This window comes from Mytilus edulis, chromosome 9 (assembly GCF_963676685.1).
Source record: "Mytilus edulis chromosome 9, xbMytEdul2.2, whole genome shotgun sequence".
In the NCBI taxonomy this organism is placed as follows: domain Eukaryota; kingdom Metazoa; phylum Mollusca; class Bivalvia; order Mytilida; family Mytilidae; genus Mytilus; species Mytilus edulis.
In genome coordinates, this window is record NC_092352.1 from 44,183,412 (window position 1) to 44,209,317 (window position 25,906).

At 29.8% G+C, this 25,906-nt stretch overlaps 1 protein-coding gene across 2 annotated transcripts; it reads right to left on the reverse strand.

The window, feature by feature from the left end:
• On the reverse strand, positions 1-25,155 carry LOC139488424 (beta-1,3-N-acetylglucosaminyltransferase radical fringe-like). 2 transcript variants are annotated; one of them, XM_071273994.1, is made up of 12 exons: positions 24,571-25,154; positions 22,019-22,067; positions 20,150-20,192; positions 17,319-17,378; positions 15,855-16,002; positions 15,449-15,534; positions 14,892-14,962; positions 6,754-6,848; positions 6,073-6,143; positions 4,819-5,424; positions 3,568-4,724; positions 1-3,288 (listed from the first exon to the last, which is right to left on the reverse strand). In XM_071273994.1, exons 1-10 carry the CDS (start codon positions 25,054-25,056, stop codon positions 5,358-5,360), a joined length of 1,176 nt encoding a protein of 391 aa, XP_071130095.1. In that variant the 5' UTR covers positions 25,057-25,154; the 3' UTR covers positions 1-3,288; positions 3,568-4,724; positions 4,819-5,357. The 2 variants fall into 2 exon arrangements, with proteins under 2 accessions (XP_071130095.1, XP_071130096.1); XM_071273995.1 differs by lacking the exons at positions 1-3,288; positions 3,568-4,724; positions 4,819-5,424 and adding an exon at positions 12,996-13,011 and having other exon boundaries at positions 6,126-6,143; positions 24,571-25,155.
• Between the last annotated feature and the right edge of the window lie 751 nt (positions 25,156-25,906).

The window sequence follows — 25,906 nt, forward strand, 5'->3', positions numbered from 1 at the left end:
TTCATAAAATATTTTATTGTGATGCTAAATAGCAAAATATAATGAATCTATTTATCAACAGATAAAAATAACAATTTTACAAAAAATACAAACATTTACAAAATATCTGTGGTCATATATATTGGTCCCTTTATTGAAATAAAAATTGTATACTATAGGGTTATTGCATGAATATTGGGGAATATTGTCCCGAGTAGAATTTTATATTGCACGAGCTTGCGAGTGCAATATATGTTCTACGAGGGACAATATTCCCAAATATTCATGCAATAACCCTTTTATTGTATAGCAATATAATATTTGAGAGTAAAAATTGGTTTAAACTAAGATTTTGTCGTTGATGACGTCATGAATTTTGAAGATTTATTGCACTGGTGCAATATTAGAATTTATTGCACGCTAACTTTTGGTTACGTTCTGTGGGAAATATTATATTGCTATGCAATAAAACTTCTTATTTAACAATTACATAAAAATCTAATGATGCATATAAATTTAATATTTTAAAAATTCAATTGTAGGCCTTAAAATACAAAAAATGCAACTACCCATATTTGATTAATCAAAGTGCTTCCTTTCCCCCATTTAATATAAATCTGAAAGTGAAAGTAATTTTCTTTCCTTTTTTATAGATCTTTTTCTCAAAATAGAAAGCCATTAATTTAAAACTATAATATGAAACAATATTTTCTACTGATTTCAGGCATGCTGATTTCCAAAAATGATTTTTAAAAAAGGCTAATATTTACTATCAGACTATAAATGATACATTGAAGAAAACCAAATAATTAGAATCAACTTGTAAAAGCACTTTCACTGTTTATATATTTTAAAATTTGTCCTGCAAACATTATCATATTTATTCAAATTTCCAATTATTTGAAAAATTTCTTTTTTCATGGCACTGAATTGAAACACTAAATACATATATACAGATCTAATATCTATTTGTGCACAACCTTTATGGCATCTTTATGACAATCAATTAACGTGAAACATCAGTAATTTGTTATATTTTAACTACTCATCAAGTACCTAACAAAATTTATCTGTAAATAAAAAATTGATTTATAATAAGTTACTGAAGTTCCTCTATAAAATTACCTGAATATAAATCACTGTAACAGTAGTTATACATACTATTTAAAAATACATAAATCTAAAATTTGTGTGTCCAAAAGAAGACTGAAAACTGAGAAAAATAAATGCAATAATAATTCAGTGAATTTAAACTACAAGCATGCATTTGCCTGTTCCAGTCAGAACCACAAGAACAATCAGATTATAACAAATCTTGTGTAATTTACCACTTAACTCATTAGCAATTACATGGAAAACAGAAAGAAACAAGGGGCCCATTTCTCCCTTTGTTCTGCCGAGTTTCCTCATTCTTGGTAATTTCATTGTGTGTACCCCAAAATGAAAATAATATCACATTATTGGCTAAATTTCAATTGTTTGGGATGCTGTTTTGCCAATCACAGGGTTTTGGGGTAGGCCTTCATAAATATTACCCAAAATGCATTTGAATAGATTCTAAAATGGCAAAATCAAAGCTGTCTCATGTTCAGCATTCAGTGTAGTATACTCTATTGATGATAGTTTTTAGGTACCAATTCTTACATGAAAAATACTGAAACATATTGGTTGACATTGGGATAAAGTGTAAGATAGAAACAAAGAGACAGAATTTGACGAGACATATAACAACTGAAATGGGAATACTTTATCTTGATTGACAGCCAAGCTTCGTATATTTTCTGTTCTATTGCTAATTTTAAAATCAATATCAACATCAATGATTGAATTACAGTTCTCCAAACTGCATTAAGATTTTGCTAAAATACTGAATAGTTCATAAGCAAGACAGGTAAGTCTAATAACATAAAAATACTGAGTATGTGTGATAAGCTAGCTTTATGGTGACTATTATAAAACAAAATTTGAATTGGCACAAAATTGTTAAATTTAGTTGATAAAGATAATAACAAATATTTTATATTTTCTCTATATTGAAATATAAATTCTTATGTTACCTACTTCGAAAATCAACATCTTAATGTTTGTGCACTATTTTAGGGGGAGGGGACATTTTTAAACACAGGCTACCATGTTTATTATAGAGTTTATTTTTTTACTTGAAACCTGTGATTACATTTAAAGCTACTCCCAAATATTGTTTTAAGCTATTTCAGAAATGATAAAACCTGGAGTTATAGAGGCACCTCTATAAAGTATATAATGAGTGGCTTGACATTTAACTTTGAAGTACGCAAAGATGGTTAAATAACCAATTACAATCTTATGTACGGTAAACTTTGACAAATTATGCCTTCCTACCCCTAGTTTAAATATTTCTTGATACATAAACTTCATAACTTGGAGAATCTATATTATTTAACCAGACTTTATCTTAACATATGTAAAATACAAACATAAACAAAAATAAAAATCTACAGAAATATGAGACAAATATTCATGATTGATTCAATACTTTACTCTACAATTGTTTGTGTATATGTTATGAACCCTCTATAATTTTGTACAGAATTTTTGAACAAGTTGTCGGTATTTTTACTTCTTTCCCCAGGTAGTACAAGTTGATCTTTCATAATAAACAAGCATTGCTTTTGACTCATTATTTTCTATACTTAAATATAAGAGTAATCCTATATGGCATAAAGCTACAAAGATAACAACAGATTCAAAGATAACAACAGATTCAAAGATAACAACAGATTCAAAGATAACAACAGATTCAAAGATAACAACAGATTGTGTTAGATTCTATTTGTTATGTTTTGCTTATTCCAAATTTTAGGTCCACCAAATATCTGTTGGTGTCCTAATAAATCCTAAATGTTCTGTATAAGACTGTAGAATGAAGTCATGTTTATATTACACTGATGAACGCTTAAATCAGAGAGTGTGTTTATGTTATCCATTTCAGTTAAGAAATTTGCAATACACACACAACTTGTACAACCATTCTGTACAAATTATAATTTGAACATAACCACCCTTTGTACATAATATCTAATACAGGCATTTCATATAACATATTGACAGATAAAAACAATAATACCTACTAAATGATCTTATATAATTTTAGTCACTATAATACAGTAAAAATCAACATAAATGTTTATAGCAATAAAAGTTACTAAAAAAAGACAATAACCTTAATTTCTAAGAAAAATAAAAATAAGTTCAGTCTGTTAGAAATATATCAAACAAATACTACATTTGTAAACATGAACATAATGTAAACAAGTAAGCCATTTAAGACTGGGTTGAATTTGTTTTGAGTATTGGGAATACTATTCCTTAAGGGAAAGCCTTGCTAGTGGTATATTTTGAGATTGGCCTGCAAATATGCTGTATGGACTATAGAGTTTTCTATGCCCATAACTTAACATGAACTGGATGCAAGATTATATCAATCACTGAGGATATGTGTATAACCTCATTGGTTGATATCTTTGGCGGAAGTACATGTGATACATCCTCATTCTTTCAATATCCATGTGGTGGTTGGTTTAAGGGCTATGTTTGGTCAGGCAATACATATTGTCTGTTTGGGTTGGTGAGGTCTATTTCTCTGATGTTATCACATCATATACGATAATCTCATGTGAAAGTTAAAATATAGATTCTACCACTGCAATGAGTTTGATACTTATATATTATTGATGGGTTTTCAAACCATACAGAGATTCTCAGCTACAATCTCAACTAAGGCAACAGCCCTATGGTGAGATGTGGCCGAGAAAAGTACTAAAGCTTGAAAGACCAAGGAAAAATACACAGTATAGCTATAAAGTACTTTTCCACTCTGAACAGTTAAACTGATGAGATCAGTGATATATTGATTCAGTAGAAAATCTGTTTCTAGATTGACTTTTAGATAAACTTTATCTTGCTTTCAATAATCTGCATAAAGAGTTATTTCAGACAGGTCATTCTTTTTATCATGATATTCCAATAGCAAAATCAGGGGAAAGCAAGAAAATTTTACTTTAAAATTTAATTTTGAACAATGGAGGACTGAAATAAAGCAAACCATGTGCTGATTACAAAAAAATAATCAACTGGTAGAGGAAATCATAAATCAGTTAATAAAGTGTTAACTGTCATGGAAATTATAATGAAAAATAAAATAAAGGACAAATTCACAATAAAAATATTGTATTTTCTCATTATAAAACTTTAGTCACAACTTTATTTTGATGAATGTGATATGAAATTTTACATAAAATTAAAAAATTTAAATGAGATCAGAACACAACCAATTAATCAATCAATTGCACTTCACATTTAAGCACCAAACATCAACTCTGAAATTATTTTTTTCTCATTTGCAGGATCAGCATTTTTTTTCCAAAACATAAAGTAAGTGCTCAGTTTTACAACTGTAAAATCTGCACAAAAATGAAGACATATTTTCTTCTTCCTAACTATGTTACCTTCAACATTGTTTACAACAAACTGGAATGTATTGCAACAATAATGTTAACTACTATATTTCAATTTTAATTTTCCTTTTAAACTTTACATTTTTTCCTATATCAAACTTCATCAAAACATTATGCAGCAGCTTTAAATGTCGATATCAAATAAAATAAGTATCCATTATATCCAATACCCATTTAAAGTAATTTTGAGGCGCTAAGCATCTGTATTAGGCTACAACTACTGCAAACCAACAGCTTGTTACTTAAATTCTTTTAAAATGCTGGATGTGTGCCAATTCTGACTATATTTTTGCTTCACAAAATTTGTATTAACAGACATTATTCAAGTCTGTCATACTTCCACTCTTTGTTATTTGTGCAAATAAATCTGTTCAAATTAGTATACTGTAAAATTTATACTGTTTGTTATATCTTTTTCATCATTTTTATCATTACGTATTAATCTTTAATTTTTGCACACTTTTTTCAGCATACAGTTGTCTAAAAAATATTGGGTTTTATTTAATTTGGATTTTCCAAATTACCTCCATTAAAAAACATGAAGTGTTTTCAAAAATTATTACAAAAGGATAAAAATACTTGTAAATACTTTTGAAACATAGATACAAAATCAATAATTTTCAATAATTCAAATTATAAAAATATAATCTACTACAATCATTTCATGCCAATATCACAGATTATAAAATTTATCATTTACAAATGTGTCAAAAAGTTTTCATCTTTTGTTGATCTCGTTGAAATTGTTCTGCTTTGTGCATGATACATTTACAAAAAGACTTGAATCTATAGTATAAATATAAAGTCTTGCAGCAGCATTTCAGCAACAGCACTATAGTTATATCTGAAGCCAGTAGGTATAGGTGAACACTATATAACTGGTCACCATCTTGGCATGTCTACACACTGAGAAAGGTATGGATACAGATGACAGTGAACTGTTTTAAATCTGAAAAGAAATGAGAATAAGAACACAATCTCAAGATATACCAGAAAATTTCAAAACATTGCTGAAACTATTATTGGTGTTCTTCATCATTTCTGTTTTAACAAGTAAATGAGATGCACAGATCTTCTTGTGCTTTTTTTTTTTTTAATTTACCTATATATATTATTATGCTTTTTCAACTGACAATGTTGTTTTCTTCCATTTTTCTTCCATTTTAACTATTTCTAATACTGTTGATGTCATTTTCATGATAACTGTAAGATCAAAAAATTATTGCGTTCAGTTTTTATTATAAATTTAAACGAAAGGACAAAACTAAACATTAATTATTGCAATTTTAAACGAACGGACAAAAATGCAACATTGATTATTGCAATTTCAGGAAAAGCTGCATACAGATATATGTAGCAGATATTAAAATGTTAGTTATTACTATTGTGATACTCCCTTAATTGCATTATTCAAAACCTCATTTCTAAATTCAAAGTATCAATATATCTCATTATCATGATTATATTGAAAAGTTCAGAAAAAGTTTCAAAGGGAGATAATTATATAACTCATATACAAGTATAAAACTTTATGATACTACATCGATGCACAGTAACCATATTTTGTAAATATTGTAGAAACTGATTTTATGTTTACCTTGTTGGATCTTTTTCATGGCTGTACCCTTTTACATCTATCACATTACTGTTAAAATAACTTAAAGTCAGCTGAAAGAAAAATACAACTACTGCTATTGACTATGAATAATTTGTCATTGCATAATGGCAAAATTTGTTTACAATGACAGAACAGTTCAATTAATCCTAATTAGCTGTATTGCTCATCATAAAATTAAATCAAATTCATTGAAAATTTAAAAAAAAAATATAATTTTGATTGACAACTCCTTATTTTCTTTAGAATTTCTGTTGTTAATGTTAGAGATCTTTGATAATCTCTGATAATTTAATCACAACATTTCACCAAAACTTTGCACTTTAAGTTCTGATTGATTTAGGCAATTTGAATTGATAGTTCATAGAGTGTCTTTTAATGTTGTAATATTACACAACTGTCTTAGGTGAGTGTGAAGGTTTTAATAAATTGTAACTTTGATGGAGAGATGTTTTATTGGCACTCATACCACATCTTCTTATTTAGCAGTACTGAAAGTAATGCAACTTTATAGAAAATTTCATTAATCTATCACTAGTAGTTCTAATTTAACTAACTTAAGCAACAAACCCAACAATTGTTGACACTGCTAAGGATGACGACGCTGCTGCAACAAAAGTAACGAGTGTGTATGATTGCTGTCAGTGACTTTGGTGTACATACCTGATCAGAGAGTTGATGCTGAGGAATCCTATGTAGTCCCTCTAAGTGGGAATGAAATTCTTTAATTTTTGTTAATGGCACTTTCAATAGATGATCTGAAAAATAAGATGATTTTTTTTTTTAATTATTTAATTTTGCATGTTTGAATACTTCAGAAATCACCATACTAGACTTCAATATTATCTTGCAACTAAGCAAATCTATACAGAAAAGACAATTTTGAATTCAACAGCTAGTCTAGCAATGTCTATTTTTAGCTAATTTCTGTAATATTCTGTAATCATTAGCAAAAATGTAAAGATAATGGAAGAAACATAGATATTGCATTCTGGTCTCATGTTAAAAATTAATAATACTGTAAGTCATGCAAAAAAACTACCATAAATAAAATACATGAATAATATGCTTATTATACAAATAACGAAGTACATTTTTGTACTTAAATCTGTTTTTATTGAAATCAATTTATATTTTAACATAAATTTAATTTCAGTAATCTTTTAAGAAGAAAAAATCATTATATATGCATTACACATGTAACAAGTTATGGTTGTTGAAATTCAAAGAGAAAAAGAATTTCAAAATTTCTGAACTGTTAGATCATGTTTAATTATATGGAGTTTAGCAAATAAAACATGATAATCAGTTAAAATTATTAATTATAGATCGAAAAAACACCACTTATGTTAACTAGAGGCTCTTAAGAGCATGTGTCCCTCACCTTGGTCTATGTGCATATTAAACAAAGGACAGGGATGGATTCATGACAAAATTGTGTTTTGGTGATGGTGATGTGTTTGTAGATCTTACTTTACTGAACATCTTTACTACTAACAATTTTCTCTATCTATAATACACTTGGCCCTTTAGTTACAAAAGATAATATTTTGTAAAATTTTTCAAAAATTTACCAAATTAATGAAAATTGTTAAAAATTGACTATAAAGGGCAATAACTCCTTAAGGGGTCAACAGACCATTTTTGTCATGTTGACTTATTTGTAGATATTACTTTGCTGAACATTATTGCTGTCTACAGATTATCTCTATCTATAATAGTATTCAAGATAATAACCAACTAGAGGCTCTAAAGAGCCTGTGTCGCTCACCTTGGTCTATGTGAATATTAAACAAAGGAAGCAGATGGATTCATGACAAAATTGTGTTTTGGTGATGGTGATGTGTTTGTACGTCTTACTTTACTGAACATTCTTGCTGCTTACAGTTATCTCTATCTATAATGAACTTTGCCCAGTAGTTTCAGTGGAAAATGTTAGTAAAAATTTACAAATTTTATAAAAATTGTTAAAAATTGACTATAAAGGACAATAACTCCTTAGGGGGTCAATTGACCATTTCAGTCATTTTGACTTATTTGTAAATCTTACTTTGCTGTACATTATTGCTGTTAAAAGTTTATCTCTATCTATAATAATATTCAAGATAATAACCCAAAACAGTAAAATTCCCTTAAAATTACCAATTTAGGGGCAGCAACCCAACAACCGGTTGTCCGATTCATCTGAGAATTTCATGGCAGATAGATGGCTTGATAAACACTTTTACCCCCATGTTAGATTTGCTCTAAATGCTTTGGTTTCAGAGTTATAAGCCAAAATCTACATTTTACCCCTATGTTCTGGTTTTAGCAATGGCGACAATCTTGGTTGGTTGGCTGGGTCACCGGACACATTTTTTAAACTAGATACCCAAATGATGATTGTGGCCAAGTTAAATTAAATTTGGCTCAGTAGTTTCAGAGAAGATTTTTGTAAAAGTTAACAAAATGACGACAACTGACGATGACGACGATGGACGCCAAGTGATGAGAAAAGCTCACATAAAAATTAACATAATCATAAAGTCATTAGAATGAACCCAACTGAAAAAAGCATGTACCAAAAACTTTGAAATTATTCTATTTCATTCAACTATACACAAGTGTTACTTGAACTTACTTCTTAACCATGTTAACCTAATAAAACTAAATACTCCCACTATTTAAGCCTAATAAAATTGACAATATTAAACTGTAAAACCAAAATGAAACTTTAAAATATACAAAACAACATCTACTATTGAAGAAAATGTAAGAAAATGTAAATAATACTCAAACAACATTAACAGTACTAAATACAAATGATAATAAGTCTAAAGAAATGAAGATCTTTAAATTTTCAATCTTAAGTTCCTCCTCAAGACTTGTTAAACTCTCATACATTAACGTATTAAAGGTAAGTATCTTAAACAAGAGGCTCTCAAGAGCCTGTGTCGCTCACCTTTATTTGCCAATGCTTTGTAAATCATGTGAAATAAGGTTAAAACATAATTAATGGTATTAGATATTAGATGTTATCAGATACTATAATGATATCTAAGATAATAACCAAAAATTTTCTTAAAATAACCAATTCACAGACAAAAACCCAACAAAACGTTGTCAAATTTGTCTGAAAATTTATGGGTAGATAGATCTTAATCTGATGAACATTTTTACCCCCTGTCAGATTTGCTCGAAATACTTTGGTTTCATAGATACATGCCACAATCTACATTTTACCTCTATGTTCTATTTAAAGCCATGGTGGCCATCTTGCTTGGTTGGCCAGGTCACAGGACACATTTTTTAAACTAGATACCCCAATGATGATTGTGGGCAAGTTTGGTTCAATTGGTCCAGTAGTTTCAGAGGAGAAGATTTTTGTAAAAGATTACAAAATTGTATAAAAATTATTAAAAATTGACTTTAAAGGGCAATAACTCCTTATGGGGTCGACTGACAATTTTATTCATGTTAACTTATTTGTAGATCTTACTTTGCTGAACATTATTGCTGTTTACAGTTTATCTCTGTCTATAATTATATTCAAGATAATAACCAAAAACTGCAAAATTTCTTTAAAATTACCAATTAAGGGGCAGCAACCCAACAACAGGTTGTTGGATTTGTCATAAAATTTGTTGGCAGATATATCTTGATCTGATTAACAATTTAACCCCCTGCCATATTTGCTCTAAATGCTTTAGTTTTTTTCAGAGAAATAAGCTAAAAACTGCATTTTACCCTATGTTTTATTTTAAGCCATGTTGGCCATCTTGGTTGATAGGCTGGGTCATTGAACACATTTTTAAAACTAGATACCCTAGTGATGATTATGGCTAAGATTGGTTAAATTTGGTCCAGTAGTTTCAGAGAAGAAGATTTTTGTAAAAGATTACAAAATCGTATAAAAATTGTTAAAATGGACTATAAAGGGAAATAACTCCTTCCAGGGTTAACTGTCAATTTTGGTAATGTTTATTTTGTAGATTTTACTTTGCTGAACATTCTTGCTGTTTACAGTTTATCTCTTATATAATAATAATATTTAAGATAACCAATAACGGCAAAATTTCCTTAAAATTACCAATTCAGGGGCAGCAACCCAACAACTGGTTGTCCTATTAATCTAAAAATTTCAAGGCATATATATCTTGACCTGATTAACAATTTTACCCCCTGTCATATTTGCTCTAAATGCTTTGGTTTCAGAGATATAAGCCAAAATCTACATTTTACCCCCATGTTCTATTTTTAGCAATGGCAGCCATCTTGATTAGTTGGCCGGGGCAATAGACACATTTTTTAAACTAGATACCCCAATGATGATTGTGGCCAAGTTTGGTTAAATTTGGCCCTGTAGTTTCAGAGGAGAAGATTTTTGTAAAAGTTTACGGACGCCGGAAGACGGATGACGACGGAAGCCAAGTGATGAGAAAAGATCACTTGACCTTTTAGGTCAGATGAGCTAAAAAGTAAAAAAAAAACATTCCCCAAACATCATTTATATCTAAAAGAAGCAACTGATTTTTTCAATTGATGCAACATATGATGGCATATTTTTCTTGTGGTGTACAAACATAGATAAATGTAAAATTCTTTAAAAGTATAGATTATTTAGATGGTGTTGAAATATACAAAATTCTTGGATTTCCTGTTTAGCAAATTGGAAAAGATGTGTAAATGGATTGTCGATTAAAAGATTTATAAACAGGTAATAATTTTTTTATAAATGAGTGCAAGTGAGTATTAGAATCTACTGGTACCCTATTCAAATTATTCTACCACCAACTGTACCAGGGATTTCAACTGGAGTGTTTACAAAATGCAATCATAATAAAAGTATAAAAAGCTTTTCCAAAGTTTAAAGACAAAAAGATCCAAAATAAAAGAAAAGCAGTCCAACTTAAGTTGAAAGAAGAAAGGATCCTCTCAAAACAGGTTGTAGAGTAAAAATAAGAAATTTCAGTTTTATTAATCATATACCCCTTAGCTTTACATCTAGACTGGGATCATATTCTGGTATTAAATTCTCCTGTTGCACACATAAAATATATTTCATTAAAATATGTAGTAGTTTTCAATTTTAGTGATGACTTCCCTATCTGTTCAATGATGATTATTTTAGGATGATGAAATACATGTAATGATAAAACAAGTGAAACTGCGAGCTACTGCTCACTGATGATACCCCCGCCGCAAGTGGATAATATTAATAGTGTAAAAATATGCAAGTGTTCGGTAAACAGGAAGTTGTCAAGTAATGAATCTGAAAACGCATCACACGGTATAGCTGACTTATATAAATCCTGAAACCAAATTTCAGAAATCCTTGTATTGTAGTTCCTGAGAAAAATGTGACGAAAATTTTTAACTTGGTTATCATGTGTAAAATCATACAAGTGTTCGGTAAACAGGAAGTAGTGGAGTGATGAATCTGAAAACGCATCACACGGTATAGCTGACTTATATAAATCCTGAAACCAAATTTCAGAAATCCTTGTATTGTAGTTCCTGAGAAAAATGTGACAAAAATTTTCAACTTGGCTATCATGTGTAAAATCAGACAAGTGTTCAGTAAACAGGAAGTAGTGGAGTGATGAATCTGAAAACGCATCACACGGTATAGCTGACTTATATAAATCCTGAAACCAAATTTCAGAAATCCTTGTATTGTAGTTCCTGAGAAAAATGTGACGAAAATTTTTAACTTGGTTATCATGTGTAAAATCATACAAGTGTTCGGTAAACAGGAAGTAGTGGAGTGATGAATCTGAAAACGCATCATACGGTATAGCTGACTTATATAAATCCTGAAACCAAATTTCAGAAATCCTTGTATTGTAGTTCCTGAGAAAAATGTGACGAAAATTTTCAACTTGGCTATCATGTGTAAAATCATACAAGTGTTCGGTAAACAGGAAGTTGTCGAGTGATGAATCTGAAAACGCATCACACGGTATAGCTGACTTGTATAAATCCTGAAACCAAATTTCAGAAATCCTTGTATTGTAGTTCCTGAGAAAAATGTGACGAAAATTTTCAACTTGGCTATCATGTGTAAAATCAGACAAGTGTTCGGTAAACAGGAAGTTGTCAAGTGATGAATCTGAAAACGCATCACACGGTATAGCTGACTTATATAAATCCTGAAACCAAATTTCAGAAATCCTTGTATTGTAGTTCCTGAGAAAAATGTGACGAAAATTTTCAACTTGGCTATCATGTGTAAAATCAGACAAGTGTTCGGTAAACAGGAAGTTGTCAAGTGATGAATCTGAAAACGCATCACACGGTATGGCTGACATATATAAATGTTGATACCAAATTACAGAAAGGGTGGATGTGTAGTTCCTGAGAAAAATGTGACGAAAGTTTCATGGGACGGACTGACTGACTGACGGACGGACTGACGGACGGACTGATGGACGGACGGACGGACTGACAGACAGACAGAGGTAAAACAGTATACCCCCCCTTTTTTAAAGCGGGGGTATAAAAAGATAATGTTAAAGCAAATCACTCAGGTACTATAGAAACATTTATTTTTGTGGATACCAATTTTTGTTGATTGAAGAAACTTTGTCTTTTTTGGTTATATTCAATTTTGTGGTTTTTTGCTCAATTCTGCATAAAAGCCTAACGAAAATGTTTATATCTTTAACTTCAGGTTAACCTGTATCAATGAAATCCACAAAAAATGGTATACCACTTAAAATAATGAATTCACAGTAACTAAATCATGTAAATAGTCAAAGTATGAGACACTGCAGAATAATAAACAAGATTTCAGTTGAAACTATTAAATAAATAAACAACAAATGAACAACATGCAGTAAACTGAAAATAAAGCCAACATTAAATTTACAGACATAAAACACATGATAAACAACAGCAAACAACTTCACTGTCAGCAGACTTACTATTCCTTTTCCTGTTCTAATAAATTCAATAACACATTTATATTTAAATTCATATTTAGACAATATAAATATTTAAATTAGAAAGGTGTCCAACAAGTTTGTACAGTATCACAGTGTCTACAAACAAATTTTGTATGGTTCAGATGAAGAATTTCTTATGAATTTGTGTTTAAAAGTTTCATTAGTCCTGTGTTGATTTTTGTGCATTTTCTTAGTTAAAGGTATAATAGGAACTAAAGAACAGCATCAAATACATGAGCATGTCATCATGTTCATAATCAAACTTGCCAAATTTCTGTTTTAGAATTTGTAATTTAACCTAATTGCTATTATTTTGCAGTTGAGTGATAGAATTGAGAAATGTAATTGATATTTTCTGAAGATAGCAAGTTTATTTCAATTTTAAAATTTTATTTAACAACTTAATAGACGATTAGTTTTTAAAATTGATTGGTTATCATATAAACAATGATAATTTGAAAGCAAGCTTGAAAGCTATTCTAGATTGCAATATGCCGCGTTTTCATCCTAAATTGAAAATTATATTGAAATAAAAGAAGAAGTGTCTGAGGACACAAATGCCCCATTCAAGCTTTGCAATTTTCCAATTTAAAAGAAGGCATTTCTTTAAAATGGCAAATGACTTGCTACCTAAAATCCAACTATATCTGTGTTTTTGTTCTTAGCATTGTGTAAGAGTTTCAGAAAAATTTGTAAGGGTTCTGCGGAACCCAGTGTCTCGCCTATTTTTGCTGTAAATTGCAGACTCAACAACAATGAGGGAAAAAATCAATAAAAATATTCCTCTTGTTACATGTACTATTTTATGATTGCAAGAAAATCTAAGTCCATTTAAAAGTAAATTACAGAAAAAACTGAGTAATCTTTTTACAAATTTTACTTCTGGATACAATATTATGATCATAAATAAGCTTCTGTCCAAGTTTGGTACAAACCCAGGATAGTTTAAGAAAGTTATTAAAATTTTTAAAACTTTAACCACAGAGTGAATGTAATGGTTCCCTGGAGAAAAACTAAGTCCATTTAAAAGTAAAATATGGAAAAAATGGATTTATTTATTTACAAAATTTACTTCTGGATACTATCTTATGATCATAAACAAGCTTCTGTCCAAATTTGGTACAAACCCAGGATAGTTTAAGAAAGTTCTAAAAACTTTAACCACAGAGTGAATGTAATGTTTCTCCGCAGAAAAAACTAAGTCCATTTATAAGTAAAATATGGAAAAAATGGAATTTTATTTTTTCAAAATTTACTTCTGGATATTATCTTATGATCATAAACAAGCTTCTGTGCAAGTTTAGTACAAACCCAGGATAGTTTGAGAAAGTTATTAAAATTCTAAAAACTTTAACTACAGAGTGAATGTTTTGTTTCCTCGCAGAAAAAACTAAGTCCATTTATAGTAAAATACGGAAAAAATGGAATTTTATTTTTACAAAATTTACTTTTGGATACTACCTTATGATCATAAACAAGCTTCTGTCAAAGTTTGGTAGAAATCCAGTATAGTTTAAGAAAGTTATTAAAATTTCAAAAACTTTAACCACAGAGTGAATATTTGTTGACGCCGCCGACGACGCCGACGACGACGGAATGTAGGATCGCTTAGTCTCGCTTTTTCGACTAAAGTCGAAGGCTCGACAAAAATTGATGAGACAAACTAAAGTCAGATAGCATATTGTCATGGAAAGCATAGAAGACATAAACGGTTAAAAGGGAAGATTCAACTGATGGTGTAATCATAGGCTTCACAGGCATTCTTTTTTTTTGTATTTTAAATCTGTTAGAGTAATTTTTTTAATTTTTTTTGGTACTTTTAATGTATGTCATGTATGTACAGAAATGAGAATTATTGATTTTTGAGACACTTACTAATGATATATCCCACAGTACAGTCATCTGGTAACCTTATGGCGTCTCCTGTCGTCTGTATCCTTCCTCCTCTGAAAATACAGAGTTAAAATTAAACATACTAAGAATGAATATCATTTTTATGGTGATCATTTAGTCAAATCGACGATCTATGTTAGAAAATATTCTTAAAAAGTCTTAGTCAAATAGGTAGTAGAACGTCAATGGAACAAAATTTGTCACAATGTTTGACATGAGTATATGAAGCTTGGTGCTATATATATATATGTGGAAGCTATCACTTCAAGTTGTTCAAAAAATGACAGAAATGTGTCATATAGAGGTAAATCCGAGTATCATATTCCTCTGAAACAGCAGTAAAATGATAAAGTACTTTAGTCTGGTTACTGTCATAATGATCTTCAAACATCTTTAACCCTACAAACAATTCTTACTTATTATCGAAAACTAGGACTCCTGAAAATTTCAGAATCTCACCACTGAAAAATTCTTATTTCAATTTTTGATGGTCCTAAAAATTGATCCATACAAATAACATTTAAAGGTATATATCTTACCCAGCATGTGGTACCATTTTATCAGCTAGACCTCTGCTTACACAGAAACCTGCACCTCCAGTTGCGAACCAAAATGCCAACTTTTGCTGTAATATAAAAGTTTTATAAATAATCTACCATAAAGGACATATAGACTATACATGATGATAATCATCCATATATTTCTGTTTTTAAAATGTTGGATTGCTTAAAGCTTTGTAAAGCTTTCCCAATTTAATAAACAAAATACTGATTTTTTATTAGATTTCACATCCAATTTACTACACATGAGGCTAGATTTCAAGTCTAAAAATATGCGTGATTTTCATGGTCATTCTTGGTTTTAGTCAACTAACGTCAATACAAGTTCAAAATAAATTTTAAATCCAAGCAATTCAAAAGAATATAATAGTGGCAATATAATTACTCCTGGGTTAGCTCTGTCTAGTACTTCCATTGGATGACTTATACTTGGTCTGCCTAAATACCAGTTATCACTGTGGTTATACTGCTGCAGAAACGCAACTAAAGCTGGTACATTCACATAGTTATCATCATCTACATGACAAAACCACCTGCAAAATTTTTAATAAAGTGTTAACATATTGTGTTGTAGATAATAGTTACAAAATGCTTTATTTGTTGTAGAATCATTTACACGACAAAACCACATGCAAAATGTTTAATAAGTGTTCATATTGTGTTGTAGATATGTTACAAACTGCTTTATTTGTTGTAGATGCGTTATGTGTTGTAAATAAAAGCTACACAATTCTAGTGATGTGTTATATGTGATGTAGATAAAGGTTACACAATGTGTAATGTCATATGTGTTGTAGATAAAAGTTACACAATGTGTTATGTGTTGTACAAAGTTACACAATGTGTTACTGTACATGTACATGTTATATTGTAGTTAAAAGTTGCACAATGTGTTGTGTACATGTTATCTGTTAAAAGTTAAACAATGTGTTGTGAACATGTTATCTGTTAAAAGTTACACAATGTGTCAGTGTATAACATGTATAAACTATACACAATTTGTCACATGTTGAAGATACAAGTTACACAATGTGTTCTGTTTACAAAATGTGTCACTTGTTGTAGAAGAAAGTCATACATTATGTGGAGTATTTTCTTTTTTTCTTCAGAGGAATTAATTCTCTGCCATTTTGGTTATCCCTGTTCTCCTTTTAATGTATATTTAGCAGAATTTATCCAGTTGAAATGTGAGCTTTAAGTATTTGGTAAACATGGAATTGATGACTGATTGACTTCAAAATGTATCACATGCATGGTACCACAAGCTCACATGATTGATTTAATTTTTGTTAATATTCAGTGGCAAATATTTTATTCATGTTCAGGACGAGAAGAGATTAACAATTAATACAATCGGGTCCTGTTAAGAATGATGTCTGGGATGAAGGGGAGTGAAATTTGGGCTATCACTAGAAAATGCAGGTATATGTAAATTGCTTAGGGACAGATATTTTGCGCAGGCTAAAGGACACCCAACTCTGGCAAGCCTGGAAGGGTTGTACCGCTTGTCAGAAGAAGACCCAAGTGACCGTATTCCTATCCCCCAGCCAACCTTAGGGTCAAACAAGTTCACATGAAGCTTGATATCAAATTTAAGGAAAATGATAGATAGTTCTTAAGAAAATATGATGATAATGTCATACATGGCAATAAATATTATCTTCATATAGTCCTAAAATAGGCAGTTTATAATGTTAATTCAATAAACAAAACATTCTTTGAAATGGAATGTTTCAGGTTAGGTCAGTGTAGATGAAACAAATTAATCTTGATTTGCTGTTAATCATTTAGAAAGTTATCAACTTATTTCATCAACTGCATGTCCTAATTATTTCTTTTTTAATTATACCTTTTTTTACTTTCCATGAAGATGTCATATTCTCTAGCCATCTTACAGCACAATCCTTGTCTAAAATAGAAAAAAGAATATTGGATCATTTTTGTGGATAGAGTACATGGAGTATTAGCATTGAATAACATTATATATATACCGGTATAAAACCTTTATTATGTCCACGTAATGTACCTCAAGTTTTATTGGAATTTAATGGAAGGTCTATTTCTTAAGAATGCTTTAATGAGGACAGGAAAATCCTTTAGTGTCAAGCATCAAACGCCCCCTTTTCATTATGGTAAGAGTCAAAAGAGGGTGATATTTTTTCATCATTTGTCACAACAACAGTCCAGTTACTAGACGTGGATAGCATTAACAAATATCTTTTTTATTCTATTTATTTGAAATTTGAAATTTAACAAAAATTTAACAAACTTTTTCTGTAAATGGTCATGTGGATTATCTTTTCCCACCCTGATTTAATACATAATACATGAATATATGAGTGCACCTGCTGATACCTCAAGTAGTTAAAGTTAGCTTACAAAAACCAATAATGTTTAAAAGATGGTTTTTATAACAATTCATGTGAACCTTCTATGACACATAAGTACATTGTAGATCAATGTTTTTATCATTATTTGAAAATGTTATTGTATTAAAATGATTTACAAGTGAACAAATTCATACTTTCTTTTCACAATAAACTAAGAAGTCAAGTAGACATGGTAGATGGTTATTTTCATATGTTTTTGTGCTCAACCCAGTCATGCCAGTATTTATGACTTGTGAATTTCCTGTAAAATTAAACAATGCACAACAACTGAAAATATTTTCACATTATTCGATGAACACTCTCTAACAGGGAGGTAACTTGATAACCACAAATGATAAGTTACTAATTATATATAACAGGCAATATGCAAAGTTCAGTGATAGTAAGTTTCTCAGGGTCCTTTCTTGTTTTAAAGAAATTAGTCACACGATATTATCAGAAAGTAAGGAACTATACATCATTTGCATGAAATATCAGTAAAATTTTAGGTAAACAAAAATTCACATGACCCTAAGATTTCAGAAATGTAATTAATAAGAAGGTGAAAATTAGAAAAGTGTATTCTAAGTGCAAACCTATTATAGTCTTTCCTTCCACATCATTTGACTTCAGCAATACAAGGCAGATGCAAAGGAAAATATCAATGTTACATAATTTTATCAGATTTAACTTAGTAAACTGATTGGTGTTAAACACCACTATCAGCACTTTGATGCTATCGAGTGATGGTCAGATTTTATCGGTGCAGGAAGCCAGTGCCCAGAGAGAACCATGCCACCAGCCTTTGGTAGGAAAACTTACAATCCTAGTCATGTGGGACTAGACCTCACAACATCAGTTCTGACAAGCTAATAGTACAGTAGTATTACTACTTAGACCATTCAGCCACTACCACCCCCATGATTTCATCAACCACCCTTTTTATTGATGCTGAAAAAACAACTTTCTCGGAAATCCTATTTCACTAACAAAATACTCTAAGAATCTGCGGCTCTTTTTGCAATAAATCTTATCAGTAAAAATCCTCACAAGTCCAACACATTTCAGTATAACTTAAACATATTTAATTGTAAGATGTTTAAAGGAAAGAGTCACAGGCAAAAGAATGCCACTGGTTGAGTGGTGGATTGTTGTGACTAATAGGGATAAATCTTAATGCCAGGGGATTATAGGTAAATCTACTATATAAACTTCTATTATAGAGAAATATCTTTGTTGCATTATATGTACACCTCCTAAAGGCAGGTCTTGGGATTCTGAACTAAGTGATGGTTTGTACAGTAATACACTATGAAAAATCTCCCTAGATATTAAACGGTAATATACCAGTATTGTTATCTTAAATCACCAGAAAATGAGTAACCATCTGTGTGGTTATTGTAATTTACTCTAAACCCAAAGGGGTGAATTTTACTGAATCATCCTGTGCATATTGCACAAGTTATATGTGGGTCAACTGGGATTCAATGACACATAAATAAAATGCATATACAAGCAGTTTTTGTATCACTGGTTTATTGTTTCAGTTTGAAGACAAATATTTATCATTATCAAATAATTTACCAAAATGTAGCTTGCAGCCTGTAATTATTTTTCAATCTCTTTATAAATCTTTTTGAAATAGTCATTTTATTTCAATTATGTCTTAATCATGATAGCTCAAAGGAAAAACTTAAAATTTAATCATACCTAAAACAAATTATACACGATTAAGATGTAAATCACAGACGGATAGGTGTGGCTGATCTTAAAACAATAGTACAACATGTTTCTGTCCTACAAATGCTAACTGTTTTTAATATCATTTATGTTTCCATTATATGAAACAGCATGCAGAACTTTAATATAGATGATATTTTAAGCTTTTTTAGAACAGCAGAAAAAGTGTCTTACTCTTAGCAAAAATGGCCACTCTCCAACATTATAGACCAAAATTAAGAAAATTTTAATTCATGACCAAAATTCTGACTAAAAATTAAATGTAACAAAATCATCTTCATCTGAGGGGAATAAGTTTAACTATAACGAATGGGCTGACAATATACACAACTTATTTGTAAATCTTGTCATGCTACCATAAACCCTGGAATAATTCTAAATTTCAGATAAAAAATTTCACACTTTTTTTTCTGAAAACTTGACAACTGTAACTATTGCAATTTCAACTATTTTCCAAGTAAGAAAAAAATTACAATACACTGAAATTGTGTTCTCAAATTGCATAAAGAATGTTGATTTAATGTAGTTGACATTTCTCTGATCATATTTACATTTCAATCTAAGTACTTACCTGTAATGTGAATCTGCACAAAAAGTGTTGATGAAATGATCAGCTTAAAAAAAGAAAATAGAAAGATTATGCTAATAATTTTTTTTTTTCTTCAGACATGTCAGATTTTTATTTTAAATTCAAGTTGGTCTAAATAAAAAGTAACAAGTTTAAATGTTCAACATTGTCTATTCGTTTGTATACAGATGTTGACAAACCATCAGATTGAAATACCCCAAAAAATAAATGAATCCATAGTTCTAAGAACTTTATCAGGTTTATATTGAATAATCTTAAATTTAAGTTACCATATGATTACATATATGATAAAAGAAAATCTCATCATTTTAATTGATATACATGTATATAAGTATCTTTGTTCGATATAGAATAACTAATCGAAGAATTCAAATAGAGAAAAATGACTAATCAAAGAATTCAAATAGAGAAAAATGTTCAAAGAGTGACCGAACAACACATTAATTCATGAATGTGCGTAGCACATGAGTTAATTATCAGTGTTGTTCGGTCGCAAGTCGATAATTTTTCAATATTTGAATTCTTTGATTAGTTATTGTTTTGAATACATTTGCAAATGGCTTTTTTTAAAGAAATTAATGTAAAACTTGTAAGGAACGATATCTTTTTTCTACGCATTCACAATTTGTTTTGATTCGCCGTTATTGACGTCTTTACAACGCCTATTGTTTTATGACGTCAGAGAGTGAAATAACCATGTTTATTTCACATGTGAAATTATCGGTTTTTATTTAACTGTGAAATCAATGTAATTCATTGCAACCAATGTAATAATGTTGTTTATTCATTTATAAGCAAAATAACAGACATACAAAAATGTACTTGTATTTACATCAATCAGTGTTTCGACAAAATTGTGTATACAGCTTTGGTAAGGTGCAATATTGGACTGACAGATCTGTCAAATGTGTTGTACTATCAAGACTACAATTTAAGAATGGTTAATTTGAATTTATTGAAAACAAAGGGCATCTGAAAGATTATTCAAATACAACACTTAAAAGGGTGTACCTGTTTATAATTCAGCATAAATTTAAACACATTCATAGGTTGTTGTACAATAGTAGAACTTCCCTCAATACAAGGGGGCTAGCTAGCTAACATACATGTATGTGTATGAAGTGAAATATCATTGATTCATTGATATACATGTACCACAAAGATTACGAGTCTGGAACATGTTGCATGTACATGTATATGCAATAGTATTGGTATGTACATTTGTACATGTAGGTACAATTTAACCATCCACATGTACCTTAAGCTTATAACAATCAGACATAAATTTAAAGGGAAGCTGGCATTAATCCAATTTGAAAGATGAGGAACAAAATGATCAGACAAGAGGTTATCTCCCCTTAGGACAAAGATGTACTTTAAAGAGAGTTTATATGTTCTATTACAGTCATGAAAGTGATGAGACAGCATTCTTGTCTGACTGGAAAAATGTACTGAAATTAAACTTCTTTCATGATCATCATTAAACCTCTAACTTGCTGACATATCATATCAGACGTCACATGTACAGTGTTGATACATCAAACCTCTAACATATACTCTGAAAATTGAAACTGTAAGCAAATTCTAAGGTTTCTTTCAATTAGCATGATTAGTGTTTTAATTTAAAAGTCTTTGAAGTTGATTTGTTGATAAACTTAAGGGAAAAAAGCATTTTGCTTAAGATTAAATTACATTTGGTATGTTATTGTTTATCAGCATACATGTACTTCATTGTATCCCAAAATAATTTGTAAAAAAAAAGATAAAAAATCATAGTAATTTTTAAACTCAAACTTCATGTATGTAACATTTACATGTATACCATGTATACCTGAATATAGAAAAACTTACCATGAAAATTTTCTGGAATGTGTGAATCATTATCTGTAAATATATAGGTCTGAAAAGGAGAATATATAGAACTGTTATCATGTACTAGAATGAAACAATACATCTTTTTCATGACATAAAAGCTGGATGTATTTTGTGCATCTAGCATATATACATGTATACAATGACTTTTATTATTATGTCATGTATGTAAAACTATATTGATTATAATTTAAAATTAAATCTACAAATTTAATAATTTTCCTATACTTTAAAGATATTCATGTAACTTCATTATCCGTTTTCTGTATAAATTCATATTTTTTTCATTTTCTGTTTATACATGAATTTGTATTTCTTTCATTTTCTGATTCATTTTAATAAATTTTGAACATTTACCAGGCATGTACATCATTCATCATGTTCATGTCATTCAGAATTTCTGTTTAGCATTACAAAATTTTGTATCAAGCTAGAGTTGTCATTGATATCATCATGATCAAACTAATTTATAAAATCTTACACATGTAATTAACAACTGACAGAATGTGAGAAAATACAATGACTACTAACACTTTTAAGTGTAAGAAACTTACAATATGATACATGTATATACAACGTTAACATGTATGGCATTGGGATAGTTTTAATTTTTAGAAAACTTAGATTAACATGATTGAGTCAAATCTTTTTTCATTTTTTTTTCTGTTAACCATGTTAACTGCAAGTTTTTTTTTGTTTTTTTTTTAATTTATCATGTTTATGTTTCACTTGAAACATCTAGTTTATATCATGTAGCTATTAACATACATTTGTGTTTTATGGTCCAATATTAAAACATTTAACATGGTCATATGGTTAGATTTTCAAAATACCCTAAGAGTTTATTTTTTTTATGAAAACAAACAGTCAGAGATATAACTCTATAGGGTTATTACAGAAAATAACTTGCGTGTGTTATTACAGATACTTTTCCTTAAATTTTCTAAATCTGTAATAACATATGTTTGTTATTTGTAAAATTATTTAATCTATAGTGGACTCTAGGGAACTCTTGAGACTTTGCGCAGAAACTAAATGCATAGCCTTGCTAATTAATTTTTAAATTGAATTAATACATTTTTGATTAACCATGGTTAATCAATGAGACAAGGCTATTTAGGAATTAACTTAGCTGTGATAACAAGGCTCAGTTATTATAGGAATGTTACTTATTATATAAGACACTTGGGAATTACTGAGAAACATGCGCAGAACCTCATTACATGCTCTGGTCATTATTTCTTACAATAAATTAAAATACATTGTAATTAAGCATGATTTATGTCTGAGCAAATGCTTTGAAGTGATATAGAGAAGCTGTGATAACACCCTTTAGTTATTACAGGCATATTTTTTCTGTAATAACATATAGGTGTACTATTCAAAATTGGAATACTATGAACTGTTACATCTTTCAATAGTTAAGTATACATAAAGACAATAGTAATATCAATAGAACTTGTATACATTTTAACTAAACTTATGAAGTATATTGTCCCTTTGAAACATGTAACATACGTATGTTATCACATTTCTTTGATTTTTTAGTCCACAATAACAAATGTATGTTATTTTCCTGTAATAACCCTATAGAGTTATATCCCTGACTGACAAACAAACATGACAAAGTTTAATTTTGGACCCTTTGACCTCAATGTCAAAATGAATGTGGACTTATTTGGTACAATAGGGCGCAAAATCAAAAATCTAAATGAACAAAAGATGAATGGTACGATTCAGCATACCAAAGAATCCCATATTCAATTTTATTTGAATCCCATCAAACACAGTTTTATTTCGGACCCTGATTTGGATCAACTTGAACATGTTGAATACTGCACCCAAAATCAGAAATCAAATGACATGTTTAAATTCAGCATACATTGTATCTAAATGCATCATTTATAAAACAGCAAGAAATTTCATGAACTACAATGTAAATGGTGTGAACCATCTGACAATACCGGGTACCATTTCCTAAATGTTGTGACTACTAACCATAACCAAGGATTTGAAATTTCCCTATACAAATCCTTGACATGACTAAATTGTGAGTTGGATCGGGTATAAAAAGATCCAAACTTTTATTCTTAAATGACTAATAGAGGGTTATAATTGCCTATGTACATTTGCTACTTATAACTATGGACAGAACTGTGCCTATTATTGCTTATAATGTTTTATGTTTCATTACAGATGACCGTGGTCATTGTTCTACATTAAAGACATGTGTGAATAAATAGACATTGTTCTTATTTAACTAAAATGTGTGCAAAATTTCTGGATCCTTGGTTTTGATTATGAACTCTGATTTGACCATGTTGACTGTTTGGAAAAAAGAACACGACTTTCAATTCTATCCAAAATTGATAGAAATCATCGTCTAAAAATTTCAGATCCTTGCACAAACAATTACTGGATATTGATATTTCTACAAAAAGAGGTCATGGTAAATTATAAACATCTCCAGTCATAAAAAAGTATTTATCAAGTACCATGTACATTGTATATCAGAAAATCAAGATGCTCACCTCATCCTTAGCTAAAGGAATCCATGTTTCCATCAGCAAATCAAGTCTTGAATTCCTGTTTGATTTAGTGGTTTTAACAGAAATAAATATATCAGACTGAACTGTTTTCCTCATCACATTTTTAACATTCTGAATACGGTTCTGTTTTATTTTACCATTTTTGTTTACAATTTCATCTTTTCCCAAGTTTTCATCATCTGCAACAGAATTGACTCCATTTGTTTTTCTTTGGAATTTTATATGGTCAACCACCTGTTGTTCTTTCTGCAGCGATAACTGTCTTCTATAACTTCTCTTAACAAACTTTGTAAACACAATTTGCTTTGTTTGTATGCGTTCTGTATTTGTGACAGAAATTAATACAAGTGCAAGAATAAATGTGACAATCACAAGGAATAATTTGCAAATTCTTCGCAAAGAAATTCGCATCACTTGTCCACAGATGTTTACTTGTGTCTTTCTGCATTCCGACACATTACAATTCATGCAAGCAACCTGTACAATCGCATGCTCAGTAAACTTTCCCACGGTTGTAAACTTTGATTTACCTGGATCTTTGAAAAAAGTAGGTCAACGTATGAGCGATGTGTAAAAAGGTTAAAAAATATTTTAGAATCCAGTAGGGCAACAGTGTCAAGGTCAGATAGATGAGAAAAGGAAAGAAGTTAAATTGAAAATGTAAAAGATGTGTTCTCTCAACGTAAACTTGTTTTATTAAAAGACATGAACATGTAATGTCGATTTATTAGACTCTGTCACCTTTTTACTAACAAAAGAAAAAGTTTGATATTTTATGACAATATTTTTTTAATGAAAAATCATGAGTTGTTTGTATATACATGTATGTTGAGGCCAAGGAAGAGGCCACAACTCTGACATGAACACAGGAAGATTACATTTATCTATAAGTCTCCGCTTAGACTGAGAAATGGACCGATTTTAACACCGAGTGGTAGATTTATCTGAGCTAACATAACTTCTTTTATTTTTTTCAATTGATTCCTTGTACATAATAAATGAAACTTTTTACCCCAAATCCCTGACCTGAAATGAAACTTTAATCTTTTTATACAGATGTTCAGCTTATATTAGGCCTCCAGTATCACAACTTTTCATATATTGGATATTGAAAAATACTTAGTTATAGTTTCTTATTTGTTTTTAACCAAAAAGAGACCTATATGTATCAGGATTTTGTTATTCATAGATTTTCCAAAAAATATGATGCAGTTATAACTACGGTTTAATCGCATCTATAGAAAGTACCAAATTATATTTTGAATTGGGACTATATCACAGTATAATACTATAGTCTCGGTTTTAGATAGTCTAGTGA

Excerpts from the sequence above, each read along its gene's own strand:
- LOC139488424 (XM_071273994.1), bottom strand. The coding sequence starts at position 25,056 with ATGAATTGTAATGTGTCGGAATGCAGAAAGACACAAGTAAACATCTGT. Across the intron at positions 6,849-14,891 it reads TACTGTGGGATATATCATTA|ATCATCTATTGAAAGTGCCA; the intron begins GTAAGTGTCTCA and ends CTTATTTTTCAG. Across the intron at positions 5,425-6,072 it reads CATGAAAAAGATCCAACAAG|ATTTAAAACAGTTCACTGTC; the intron begins GTAAACATAAAA and ends ATTTCTTTTCAG.